The 13828-nt window shown below is 45.3% G+C and overlaps 1 protein-coding gene across 8 annotated transcripts in view; it reads right to left on the bottom strand.

Annotated features, from left to right (window-relative positions):
* Positions 1-8337, bottom strand: part of Ca-alpha1D (Ca[2+]-channel protein alpha[[1]] subunit D) — a 229739-nt gene extending 221402 nt beyond the window's left edge. For 2 of the 8 annotated variants that reach the window (XM_022793691.2, XM_086980822.1), the window contains exon 1: positions 3580-8331. In XM_022793691.2, the coding sequence (XP_022649426.1) occupies positions 3580-3589 (10 nt within the window). In that variant the 5' untranslated portion in view covers positions 3590-8331. Of the gene's footprint in view, positions 1-3579 lie in introns of all 8 variants that reach the window. The other 6 variants (XM_086980820.1, XM_022793689.2, XM_022793690.2 and 3 more) reach the window with 6 other exon arrangements.
* Between the last annotated feature and the right edge of the window lie 5491 nt (positions 8338-13828).

Genomic DNA, 13828 nt, shown 5'->3' with positions numbered 1-13828 from the left:
AGAATAGAAAATAAAACTAATGATTCGGTGATGCTGTTCCCTGCCTACATTTGGCACGCGCAGCCAAAATCTCCGAAAACGGCCTCGATGGGCGCTTCAACATCCCAACAGCTTTAAGCTGCAGCGCGTTTCTGGGACAAGGATTCGCTTGAGTCGCGCCGTCACAGCCTTTGTCTGCGTTATTTTCCATATATAGAATGGCGAAATCGTAAGGCGGAATAGTGATAAGTGTTAAAAGATTTAGCTAGCCATCACCTTAGGTATCGTTGCCCACCAACGTAGACTATCCAAGCAACCAAGGATTCCTAAACAGAAGGACGTTTGGAAGGCACATGTTTGAGAACGTTGCTTAAGTCACGAAGTAAAGGGGCCTGCAGGAATTTCCAGCAGGATCAGTGTAGGCTGCTTGACTCAGGCGACCACACTTCGTGGTTTACCGACCTTCTTTTCGTTTCAAGCTCAACGTGGTCGTCAATGAAATAATCCGATCCAGATTATTCACTGCCTTTACGGCCTCTAATTTCGGTACTACCGGCAGTTACCGACAGAATCGTCAATCCTGCTGCTGCTGCTGTCGCCGTCGCCGCCGCCGTTGCAAAGCAAAGGAGAGAGGCGGTAGGTGGCCAACGTCATTCTATGATTTTCGTTGGCGGAAAAGCTGGAAGACAGAAGGGGCCAACAGAGCAAGGCAAGTAGGCAACAAAATGAAAGGGCAGGGTAGCCTGTACCGCACAATTTGCCATCAATAAGGGTGAGGCAATGGTTTCAGTATCCAACTTTCTCTACACAGACTTCGATCATGAGACAAGAGCTTTGAGAATGGCCAATTAGTCTTATTCGACAGATTGTCGAATAAAGGTTGTAAAGCACTTTGGCTCAAAGTAAATAAAAAATAGACCCAATAAAGTGCCTCTATGTGGTTTTCAGCAGTTAAGGACTACCATTACGATAGTTGTATGAATGTATATATATGAATGAATAATATTATCAATACGCAGCTTGCTTTTATCAGCGTCATCCGTAATATTTAATCGACGTTATGAGTGGTTATATATGCCCGTTGCAGCATCGTATTTTGGTGTAGAATTCTGAATAAAATTACTCTGTCTTTATCTAATGACATGCATATATGTCTATATGGTCCGTACATAACATTTTATCCCCTTACATTTTGCTAGTCTTTACAGCAAACCTGGTTAATCGCGATACCCAATTAGTAGATGGTAGCTGACAATATTGAGACAATTGACATCCTACGCGGATCGTACATATTCGGCAGCGTACGAAGTTCCTTTCAGACCATAATATATATACACTGGCAAAGAGCGCAGCTGACTTGTCTAACCGTGGCTTAGTGGTCAATCGATGGCCCTACCACGCAACGGTGTGATCGTGCTATGGGCTATAAAGAACCTAGGCCTCGATTGAGCCTCTTCGCTCTGTCACTGGCTAACCACCTACCCGCTTATCGATCAACTAACTCGACCATGCTCGGATAACAATCTGCTTGGCTTGTTAACCTCGTGATTAGTTAGTTCATGAGCTAACTAATCACGAGCGTCCACAGTCCACCAAGCGAGCCTTAACGTGCGGTCTGCACGTAGCTTCGAATTCGGGAACTCACTTCAATTAATCTTCCATAAAAAGACAGATTCTTTTTTCGTTTCCGTTCCTCTGTCTCTCCACGCTCTCGCCTACGGCTAAACGCAGCATCTCTCACACGTTAATACGAGTGGCGATTGACACATCACTGACAAAGTCAGAGTAGTAGCACCTACAGAAAGAAGTAAGAGCTACAACCGAAATAGTCGAGCAGCGGTACTTGCAACATAATTACTAGTAGTTGTATTTAGTAGTAGGCCGAACACGTGCTGAGAAAGAACCCGATTGGACATGCTGGTTGGGATATAGTCTGGAAATCCAGACGTAAGGTTCGACTTTTAAATTCTACGCGAAAGCGGGGGTGTTGCCGACGGAAGCAAGTGAGGTACAGATGGGGTTAAACGGGGGTGTCTCCAATCTCGGTTCAACTTTACTGGCACTATTATGATTCTGCTTCCATCTGCGCTTTACAGATGACTAAAGAGATCCTCAACACCATTGTTACTAAAGTAGAAATATCATTTTCCCAGGTGGATTAGTTTTTTCAACTGGACACAGATAAATGGATACGGACATGTTCCTCACCCATCCATAGAGAATTATCCGATAATCTGCGCGGTGTATGTATGCAAAGGGGACATATGATTACGAGCTCACATTGTTGCTGGTTCTGCGTTTGCTGTTCTCACTTCCGATGCTAGTACTATTAAAACGAACGGGGCTGCAAAGCCTGTGCTTCTCCTGTGCGGGGGCCTAGGATGGGGTTGTTTCCGCCTCAGGCATTCTCAACCACACTTAAGCATCATTAGTAGTAACAGTAACTTAGGCTAACGTTATTCCCTGTTGCCCACATCTAGTAGCACGTAGTGGTCGAAAAGAGTCCAGCCAGCTCCGCGTGGCTGTGTACTGCTTGCGGAGCAATGTAGGTACGTATGCTCGCGACTCTACCACGCGAACGTTCGATCGCTTGGCCTGTCAGTGTCTACGCGTAGAGAACGACAAGCTTTTAAGCTTCAGCGTACCTTGTCCCCACTCGTTACCATTCAATGCCATTTCATTGCTTTTGTCCTACTGTTACCAGTGTGGGCAGACATGTGTACGAAGAGCAAGCCGGACAAGTTGAGGCTTTCTATCGATAGCAAAATAGTCCCTAGGTGTCAGTGGAATTTATAGTTGCGTGCATGGCGTATACCTACCTGTATGTAGCTGGAAGAGACTATGAATAAGTATGTAATTAATAGTCAAAAAGAAGCAGCAGCAGTTATATGAGGTCAGGCAGTGAAGGAAGAACAGTAGAAGTAAACGAAAAAGTTTTAAATCATCGGTATTTGAGGGATGAAGTTGCAGAGCATTCGACAGGTAGGTATTATACAGGAACGCAAGGTTAGAGTTTGCTTTCCCAGTTCGTCTTCGTCGTTCGGTCAGTCGTTTGGTAAAGACAGAAATGGGCTAAGTATATGTACGCAGCCAGCAATAACGGCACGGGAACACCTGATAAAAGGTTCAAGCTGTATCCTCTAGTTTTTATTCGTGAAGATCCGTGACGCACAATATATCATGTTATCATTTGTTATAGTTATAACATTAAAAATATGTTACTTCAACTTGTATGACCTTTATCACCTCTACGACCCACCTATTAATATTAATTAATAGGGTCAAAAGGAATGTGAGCAGTATCATGAAATTTATATGCATAAAAAACAACTATCTATTATATACTGAGGCCAATGTACCTCAGTAGGTCAAAAAAAACTACGTACAACGATAATAGTACTACTAATGGCCCGCTTAAAAGTGGATCTTTGCGTTATAGCATTATGAATGCTACTGACAGCCGCAAATCGTCACAGTCATACCATTGATTATACGTTGTACTTTTTCATTCAACGAGCAAGTATTTGCTAATTATTATTGCTTCACATGTACATCTATGTATGTGCATGTCTGTTTTTGCATCAGTACCCGTGCACCTACCTGGTTCCATGGGCGTTTGAATATTAGGGACGCCACGGTTGGAGGGTTGATCAGGCTGCACGATTCCGATCAACAGGACAACAAACGACAGGGACCAGCAGCTTTTGGTCCCCGCAGAAGAGCCCTGATCGGCCTAGCCTAACGAGTTGCAGGTCGTCAGTGGCAGGCCGCGGCTTCAGGTTCGTGATTTGTCCTCGTCGGCGTCGTAGTCACCGTCGTCGTAAATATTCTTTATAAAGCTGTATATCCGTAGTGTGTTGTGGCTGTGTTATCCTATTCGATTTTTTTCAAGACTATCCTTCTCGCGTTCACGCTGTCCTTTTTCCCTCTTGCAGACTTTCGTTTTTTTCTATTGCGCGTCCCTTTTTGACGCTAATTTTTCCTTCAACTATACTTTTTTCGTTCTCTCCCTTTCTCTTTCTCCGCCAGGTTGGCTTTGATAGTAGCAATATCGTCGTTGTAACCTCTCCCGTGCTGCTCTTGCCTTTATGCCCAGCACCTTTATTGTAACGGACTGCTGTTTCTTCAAGAGCTCTACGTCTTCGACAGTGTCAAAAAAGGTCTTAGTTGAGCCTTGTCGCTATAGCTCTTGTTTCCTACTGGGTCTAATTGTTAACTATCACTGTTTTCTGCAAAATTTAAGCCTTTGCTCGCTTCCGCCTCTATGCGTCTCATGCGACTGATAACGACCTATTTCAACAGACCAGTTGGCCGGATTTGTTATTTGTTTTTACCCTCACGCTTTTGGCTGAGACGACTTGCGAGCTAGTTTTTCGAGACTCGCCGAAATTGAGTCGTCACTGTCTCCAAATGTCCAGATATTCGACCAGCTGACCTCAGCTGGTGTTTGGCGGGCGGCAGTCTTCAGTTTTAACTGCTGCTGCCCCTAGTAGTATTCGTGGTGGCAGCTCCCCTTCTTCTTCGTCGTCTCCTTGAACTTCTGTTGCTCGACAGCACAACACCAGCGCTGGTCCTGCGGCGGTGGGGGTAACCCGTGGGTGGTAAACGCTGCCGCTGCTGCGACTCGAGCTGAGTTGCTCTAATCCACCAGCGGCGCTCCGCTCCACCGATGGGTGCCTTCTAGGCGATCGAGGCCGGGACATGTTGTCCGACCCACAGCAACAACGACGCGGCTGTAGTTGTCGATGGTAGCCACGACAAAAATGGAGATATTACTGATGATGACAAAGATAATGATGATGAGAAGGATGATAACGACGATAACGCGTACTGCAAAGACAACGAAGGTAATCGCAGCCAGGGATCCTGTTGAGCGCCAAACTCTTGAAGGCGTCTTGCAGCACTACTCGTAATGCTACAATAGTTACCGCGTCCCGGGGAGCGAAGTGATGTCAGCTCGATCACCCTGGCTAGGGTGCACATCGTGATGTGTCGTTGGCCTTATATCGAAGTAGAAGCTCCCGCGGGAGGTAGGCTCAACTGTGCTTCCCTATCAATCGAACGTCGTCCACGCGCGTCATTCACCGCTACCAGAAAATTCTGGAGAATGAAGACGTCACTGGTCGCCTTGATGTTGGGCTTTCTCAGGCCGGGAAAAGTCGTTTCTCTGTGCTTGCTGTATCGTCTTTTAGTTCTAGCTGCACCTTTACAAGAAATACGCCTGCGATGGCAGCTTTGGTAACTCCCTCGTCGTCCCCAACTGGAACTCTGACGTATTTTACCTGATACCGGGCCGTTTCGTTCGCCCCACAAATGATGATTCTCCCACCGGTAATATCTAACTGTTTTAGCTGTTTTCACTCGCAGTGGGGTTGTTCGGGCGGCTACGGTAAAACGGGTATATCAGTCGAGAGGGGTCACTTTCTTTGTCACGTTTGTGCCTCCTTTCCTTCGCTTTTACCCTCGCGCCGCTGCAAAATGCTTCGGTTATTGTAGATGCGATTTGTCGAAGAGAGAAGCCGAGAATGGAAAGGTAGTCGCATAGCTCATACAGTTACACCTTCGTATTTTTCTTATTATAATTGTATTTATTTTACTATCATACGTATTCAATATTGTAGTTTATTTTTCCTTCTGTCGTTGATTCCGTTGTTGTCTGACCACAGTGAATAACTGATGGTTATCCTTAATTATACCATGATGGTATTCTTTGTCTCGATAGAGTTACACGCATATTAGTCCATACGCCACCGTCAGCGTACTGTAAAAAGCACCGCATAAAGTCAGGAACCCACCGCAACGAGTTTGCTATTGTTGATCTTGTCCTGTTTGTCGTACTAGCGAACAATACTATGATATTTGCTAGATTATTAATGCTAGTAGAAATTCTCCGTATTACTGGCTTTGATGTTAGTAGCATGTAATAGTAATACGCGAAGAGCTGAAGTAGTTGTTGGGGTGCTATATCTCTGAGGTCTTTTACGCTCGTAATCTGTTTCGCTACTTCGATGAAGGAATCGAATAATGCAATGACAATTGTATTATTGTCTCTTCTCACGACGACTCACTGATGACGAAGCGCAAAAACATCATCTATTAGAACAGCGTATGAATAAATGTGAGATAATATAATTCTTCTTATGCTGCTACGTTTTATCTTCAATATTAGATTAGCCACTTATTATTTACTATGGCAGGTTGGTCTGCTTGCGGTTCTTACAGGTGAACGAAGAGGAAAATATCCTGCGGAAGTACTATCGGTCGTCGGCGGTAGTACGTTCAGATAAGTTCGCGAATATGAGCTGTAGTTAGTTTCATTGGTTGTATGAATATCGTTGAGGATTGTAGAAAGTTCCTAGTAGGGAAGTGGTCTGAAGATTGATGAAGCAGGTAACAAGCCCAGGATAGAATGATGCTTGCCGATATCGTCTTGCACTATAATAATTACAATTACTTGTGTGATTTCTTTTTTTTTTTCGATATTTGTGACGGACGTTTTCATGTAGTGTTATAGCGTTTGTTATAGTTGTAGCGGTAGCGAAGGATGAAGCCAAGATCCGCAATGGTAAGCACACTGACCGATCATTATTAATTACCACTCTTGATAACATTTATTACCATAGATTCACCAACTTCACCATTATCAGCACTGCACACAAAATCACTATCGAGCCGGCGGTGCGTGACAAGAATGACAAAACTGATTATTTCTAATTATCACCAGACCATTTAATAAGCACAATTAATGAACCACCGTCGAAAGATACTGCAACAATTACTCTGTAGCAATTGGCGCTATGCTTTATCCTTTGCCGTTTTTCAACCAATTTTCGTTCTCTGATCTCACTGTTGCCAGAGCACGGGCTCATCACTTACAAACGCTTTATCCAGAACTCTGTCCTTATGCTGAAGAGGCCACGTTGCGAGAATACAGTGCGTCGCGTTGCGCTTGTTTCCGATAGAAGAACGAACCGAAAGATTATTCTACGTTCCTCGTCGCGATGTCTGTGCGTTTGTTGTTGATGCGGTTAGCAAGGTAATCGAAAATGAAATACAAATTCATAAAGGCCATAAAAACCCATTCGAACCAGCTGACCGGCAGTAGGTTTCTACCTATTCCGACGACTAGAAGCTTTCGTAATTGGCACAAGCTGTCTCTCTATCGTCAGCTATTAATACCCGCGTATTTGATGAAGGTGGTCGGTAGCCGGGGGACCGAACCTGCCTTTTCGGTTGAAGAGTTCCTTGCAGGCTTAGACCTTTTGGTTTTCGTTTACCTCCACTTTTAGCCGCCACCTGGCCACCATAAAGAACGCGGCTATAGCGCCTAAAACGGCGCCGGGAATTAGACTGACACAGCTTAATTTCTCTATTTGTGTTGTATCGTACTTAGTAATCGTTCCTTGTTTCCGAGTCGGTAACGCTTTCGCTTTCCATTTGTCGACACTCCATCGTTGTCTACTACTGGCAGTTGCGCATCACCATCCTGCTAATCAATACGCCACACACTCACGAAGAAACAGATAAATACAGACTCGAGACGGACTCCCAACTGCTGGGACTAGTGACGGAGTCATCCCTGCTTCTGCAGCGTCTTGACGTCTCCAGCATAGCAGCGTAAGAACGGCACTGTCACTCGCACAATCGTGGCGTCCCCGATCCGATACGGCATTCGTATCAGTATAGAAATTGCAGCTTCACTATTTGGATCGTCAGCACGGGGTCGGGCCATTGAGTAAGATGCGACTGGATTTTCACCTTGCACTCTATTCGCACCATACTAACGAGCGAGTACGAGGCATAGCCCACTATCGTATAGAGCAGTAACAATAAGAATAATGATAATCATCGTAGTCAAAATGGTACTAGTGGCAGCAGTAGTAATAATAACAGTATTAATGCTATTGATACTTGGAGAAGACTTCGTGCACACCTGGCACGCTGTCTCTTCACTAGGTCGCTTTCAGCCGGTTTCGCTGCCGCGTTCAGCTGGTTTGGCTGCTGGCAGACGGACGCTGGGGCTGTCGCTGCTCCAGTTGTCTACAGCTGCTGGTTCTATGGCGGAAATCGCTGCCGTTGCTTTCAGCTCGTTCCTGTTTGCTGCTTGTGGTTTGAGAATCGTCGTTAATGCGATAGCGGCAGTAGCGGCAGCGGTAACGGCGACGATGGTGGTTGTCGGCGCTGGCCGATGGCTTCACTTGCCGCTCACTCCGTGGCACCACTCTACCACTGCTGCTTGCTTACGGGAGTGAACGGGGAACTGCAAGGGGTTGGGGATAAACAGAGCATAGCACCAGCGGGTAGGGAGTACAGGACCTTTCGTCTCCCGCCAACGCCTCTCGATTCCACGGCGAGAAAAAGCCCTCACTCTCTTACTAGTGGCATGAGTTCACTTGCCCTTCACCCTCCTCAGCCTTGCCCTCGCATATGGGGACGGACTCACTGACTGACAGGCGACGATGGGGAGAGAAGGAAAGAGAGGGTGGAAAGTACTAAAAGGGCGAAGCGGAAAACCAAACAAAGCTATGTGGCAAGCCCTCTCCTACCTGTCCTCGCCATATTCGAACCCCTCGCCTCCCCCGATACCACCAACGTCCCAACGATGGCAGTAGTAGTCGGCCTATATTGGGAGAACGGCAGCATCAGCAGCAACAGCAAGCGGAACACCACGATCTGTTCCATTATCTCATTGTATCAACCTCTATGGACCCCCAAAAACCGTTTATGTTAACAAGCTCTTGCAACAATCAGCAGCGCTTTATGGGTTCGGCTCCCATGTTGCACACGAAGCTAATTCCCCTTTTTATTCCGCCATGCTTTGCCAACTCCCTCTATCGACTAAGTGCGTTGTAGAGTTACGCCCGCTGTCCATGATACTGTCAAGTGGTAGAACATTTGAACGAATCAACCGATGGCAGAAGCATACAAACCATGTGCTTACTGCCGTTTCTGAGTGTGAGTACTTGTGCTTCTACTGCTACTGCTACACAGAATTCGGGTGAATAGTTGGTGTGAGAGACCCGAAAAAGGCCGGGGGGAGGGGGGTCATGGCGGACAGCTATCCCTTTCAATTCAATGAGTCTGGAAAGCGACACCAATGGACATGCCTTCTCCGCTCGTTGTAGCTTCGATACGCAAACCAAGCTGTAAGGTAGCCGGAACAGAAGCAGTCCCTTACCTTACATTTTATAGTTTTCTTTATCTTTGTGGAGCTTCTCGCTCGTATAACTAGAGATCCTTTAAAAAGTCATCTGTGGCTCCTGTTGTCGGCACGAACCACATTCCGGCACTTTGACGGCGACAGACAGCGCAAGGCTCGTACAAGCTGAAGTGTAATGTACCAGAGCGCCCATCAAAAGCTCGGTGCTGCTCAGCCATAGCAGCTCTCTTAGCAGTAGCAGCAGAAGCAACTCGTTCCTAACGCGAAAACGATATACGGCTTGGGCATGCTAGCACTGCCGCGTTACGACGTCCAGTACCTCGTGCTGGTGTGCTAGACAAAACGCGTATAATATCATGACTATGGTCGGCTGCTAGTCAGCTCAAACTGGTTAACTAAACTGTCCCCATGATGGCGTAGTGGGTTACGTGTTTGCCTATTAAATCTACAGGACGCGTGGCGTTCAGAGTTCGAATAGGGGCGTAAGCGCATTTCGTTTCGTGCTGGGAGTTAGGTGTCTGATGGAATTCCTGACGACGGTACTGGATATACGACTCGAAAGATTAGGTCAACTAGGCTGGCTTTGCTGGACCGTCAGGCGGACCTCTTTTAGCCAGGCACTAGTTGTTTGCGGAATAGACCGCCACCTTCTCCTCACTGCAGGCCTCGTTCACCGATAAACAACTGCAGTGCGTAGAAACTGCGTTGGAAGAATGTATTCAGATTCGACGCGGCATAAGCAATGGCATAAGAATGGCTAGGTCTACGTCCTCAATACGTCTACGCAATCAAAACACTATGGTGCATGTACTGCTGCTGCTGCAACTGGAATGCGACTGCAGACCGCGTTCTCAAGCCATCGGCTCCAGTAACGGCTGTTCCCCAGTAACAAACGAACAAACAGAAACATTTGAAGGGTGAAGCAAGCAACAGTAGCAGCTAAACATGGTGAACCATCCTGGCAAGCCAAAATAAATTTTTTCTCGATTTAAATGTCCACCCAAAATGCACACTTATCCCCCACCATTGTTTTTCAGAAAACGGGGGCAGCGGGGGAGAGCAATGTTTTTCTGTAGCTTCATGTAGCCATTCCCTAAGTATAATCGTTCCTTCTTTAGAAGCTATCTATTGCAGAAGCACAGCCCAATGGCCATCACTAAACAGTACAGTATTGTCATCAACAGAAGCTGTCGATTTCCTTTTTTATAATCCTAGCATCAGCGTGGCTAAAACGTGATAGCAACGAGACAAAAGAGCAGGACGGCCCGATAAGTAGTGGCGGAATAGTTTGAATATCAACCTATTAGAAACGTCTGCATAGTGTTGTGGCACTAGACAGTCTGACCGTTACGAAAGAGACCATGTAAAGCATAATCAAGCAGATTCTTCCTGGCCTTTTACCTTCTTTCTTCTGCCTGGTTCGCGACGTCAACTTTCGGCGATGACCCCATTTGTCCGAGTAGACCGACAAGGAAAGAAGGAGAGAGGGGTGCAGAGCTGCCGCTTTGGTGGGCCAAAAAAGCAAGTACCGGTCAGAGTAACGGTTATTGTTGTTGGGCTCTGTACAGCCCTACCGGCAAAAGAGGTTGCAACAGCGGCAACCGCTCTAACGGTAGCCACCGGAACTAACTGGAATAAAACAATAGTGCTATGGCTGGGTGGACGATCCACTAGATCTATCAAGGTCACGCGTGCCTCCGAGCACTTTAAGGCTCTATTGGCGCTATGATAATTTAGTGTTCGTGCTAGGAGTTGTCAATGTAGGAGGAAAAGTCGGCTGAGAATCAAGTCGCTAGTTGAAGTCTTTCAGGCTTATTTAGGTAGGCAGGGGAAAGGGGGAGGGACAGCTGCAGTGGGTAGGCTCGCTTCGTGATAGCTAAGCGGTCTTTAGTTGTCTTAGACGCTGTGGTGTAGGTTCGAACCCGCATATAGGCAAGCTTTATTTTATGCTGGGCGCCAGCCGTCTGTTTGTCTCATGGAGGCCTGATTAGGGCAGTTACAGTGGGTGACACTTTGCGCATTGAAGCGCCAATCTTGCATGGGTCATCACGTCATGGAGCATTATTAGATATACTGCTTTCAAGTTTAATAATGCTAGGACTGGTATTCAATTATATTCTTACATTACTGGGTCGCGGTAGGCAAAAAGGCATAGCGCGCTCTAACTACATCCAACAGTGATCCTGTGACTCATGTTACTATCATTAAAGCTATTAGATTGTTATTACTGTGAAAGGAAATCAGGCGAGAGGCAGGAAAATATGCTAAGCCGAACCCAGTACGAGGTCTGTAATCTGCGGAGCTTTATCAAATAAAGATGGTTCCTGCCGCACTGAGCCTTCTCAACCCTTTCTTTTTGAATGAATGGATTTATATGTACAATCCATAACACAGGGGTTGCTGCCGTATATACGACAATTGCCGCACGCGAAGATGTCTGCTCACCTATACAGATCTATTCGAGGTTGCTTACTACTGAATGGCCGCTTAAACATCAATACAACGATACCGTTGTCAATGACTGTCGTGATAACAGGTCGGGACGAACCAATGCCATTGGCTGGCTTCGTACGTGTTCCAATGATGGTAACGTGATGTAGTGGAAACAAAGCTTAGCTTTAAATTGAAACGCTTAAATAGCAAAACTCATGCGCACTTTAATGCATCAACATTATATACATTAACAATAGTTAATTAATGCTACTGAATAATGGAATAACAGTAGCATTGTTTGCAATACCATGTAACGGCCTAGGCGGTTGAAAGTGTACTTTTTAAAACAATTCACCAATTAGGACAAAAGTCCTTTTCCTGAAATCGTTGAACACCTGTCCCCGATACAGGCACTTGCCGTAGACTGAAAAAACACGCATGAGTCTTGTGTGAGGAAGCATTTAATAAATACGTGCCAAAGAATTACCAATTGTACTAAACTAGGAAAAATGAGGACTTTTAAAATTATTGGCTTTAACATTTATTCTACTTGAAAACACCAATTCGCCAGGTTCAAACAGGCAATGATCGTGCCTCAGATATCTAAGTACTAGGTAGATAAACCGAGCAAGCGACTACCTTACTTCGCTCCCTAAACGATTGCTTGTAGTGTTCGCCCATCGCTACGAGCACTGGAATATGTCTGTGTATACGGTAGACTTGAACAGTAAGCAAATTTTGGGCCAGGCAGTATGTCGATATAGGATAAATTTTGATTCCCGCTAGAAGCGCTGCCCTGATCGAATGACAACTGCAATTGTTATCTATACGCGCTTCTTCAGAAGCAATTGTTGCTCTGATCAAATTCCGCTCCGAAGCCTTTGGTCGGAATAAATCATGTGATTCTATACAATTAGCTTTATATGCTCTTCATTTACTATTTATTTGTACGCTGTAACGAACAGTAACAGATACACGAGAATTCCAGGTTAACGGATAGCCATGACCCGGCGAAAAATGTGTGTAAACAAGCTAGCGCCCCGCCATTTACAGCCTATGCCTTAGAGGCAAACCAAGTCAACCAAAGAAATCGGCACGAACGTATGATTTTAAACATATGATAGTACCACCTGAACGCGACAAGGGCATAGACCCAGGGGTATTCTGATAATCGCTTTGGTGTTAGTGGCGATTTTCGGATTTGACGCGAGTTCTTCAGATCAACTTACTTTTTTTAAATGATTTTAAGACGCTCATTTTTTCGTTTACTTTGTTTGCTTTCATATTATTCTGCAGTGTTCCAAAAGACGTACCTTACATATTGCGTATCGGCATATATGACACGCTACCTTTCCGCTCTCATATAGAACACATACACAAAGCGCATGCGCTGTACCCATCCGCGCTGCAAAGCGCGCATTGATTTGACCTATTCCTCCGAGAAGCAGGCCTTCCACATGCCGACCGCCGAGCTGTTGCTGCTGATTAAGTGCCTTGGATATGAATATTAATATCTCGTTTGGGTTGTACAACTTGATCGCTGCTTGCCCTGCTATTAGTATGCCATCCGATATTTTTGCAGATCTCAGCACGCGTTACCGTCCGTAGGCCAGGTCATCGCTTGGCTTATTGTTTGAATGTTTAATTTCTTCACGAAACGAAGAATCCTCATGTGACCTGATTTAGTCAATTAAACGATCACAGTTATTGGGACGCTTTGACGCTATTTTAAAATTCCCATTATAGTGGCATATGCAGATGGTATACTTGCGAATGGCTCAAATAACTGATTTTATGTGCTAAGCAGTAAAGATAAGATTTTTCAATTGAATTCAAAGAGTTCAAGCGGTGCCAAATCGCAGCTCCGAAGTAAACTCTAATTAAAACTGAACCGCCGGAAGTATAGAATAGCTCTGTGTTCGATTGAAACACGTCTGATCGAGTAGAAGAGCCGAATTCGATAGCCTAAAGATGGATACAGGTCTCCGCTAATTAAGTAATACCCATAGCTGTGATTTCGTGCATTGATCAAAATAGCCAAAAGAAAAAGCTAATCAAGCTCACGGTTCATCTCCTACATGCACAAAATCGTTTAATCAAAATTGTTACTGTCTATATATATATATATATATATATATAGTAAACAAGTTAACGCATGTTTATGTTTTTCTTTTTTAACGAGATCTACATCCACTTTTGTCGCCCTGAAAAGAAAGTCATATATTGAGTTGAGGATTATGCCCTTCCACATCGAGC

This window comes from Varroa destructor, unplaced genomic scaffold, assembly GCF_002443255.2.
Source record: "Varroa destructor unplaced genomic scaffold, Vdes_3.0 BEIS01000002.1, whole genome shotgun sequence".
In the NCBI taxonomy this organism is placed as follows: domain Eukaryota; kingdom Metazoa; phylum Arthropoda; class Arachnida; order Mesostigmata; family Varroidae; genus Varroa; species Varroa destructor.
This window is presented reverse-complemented; position numbering and strand designations above follow the sequence as displayed.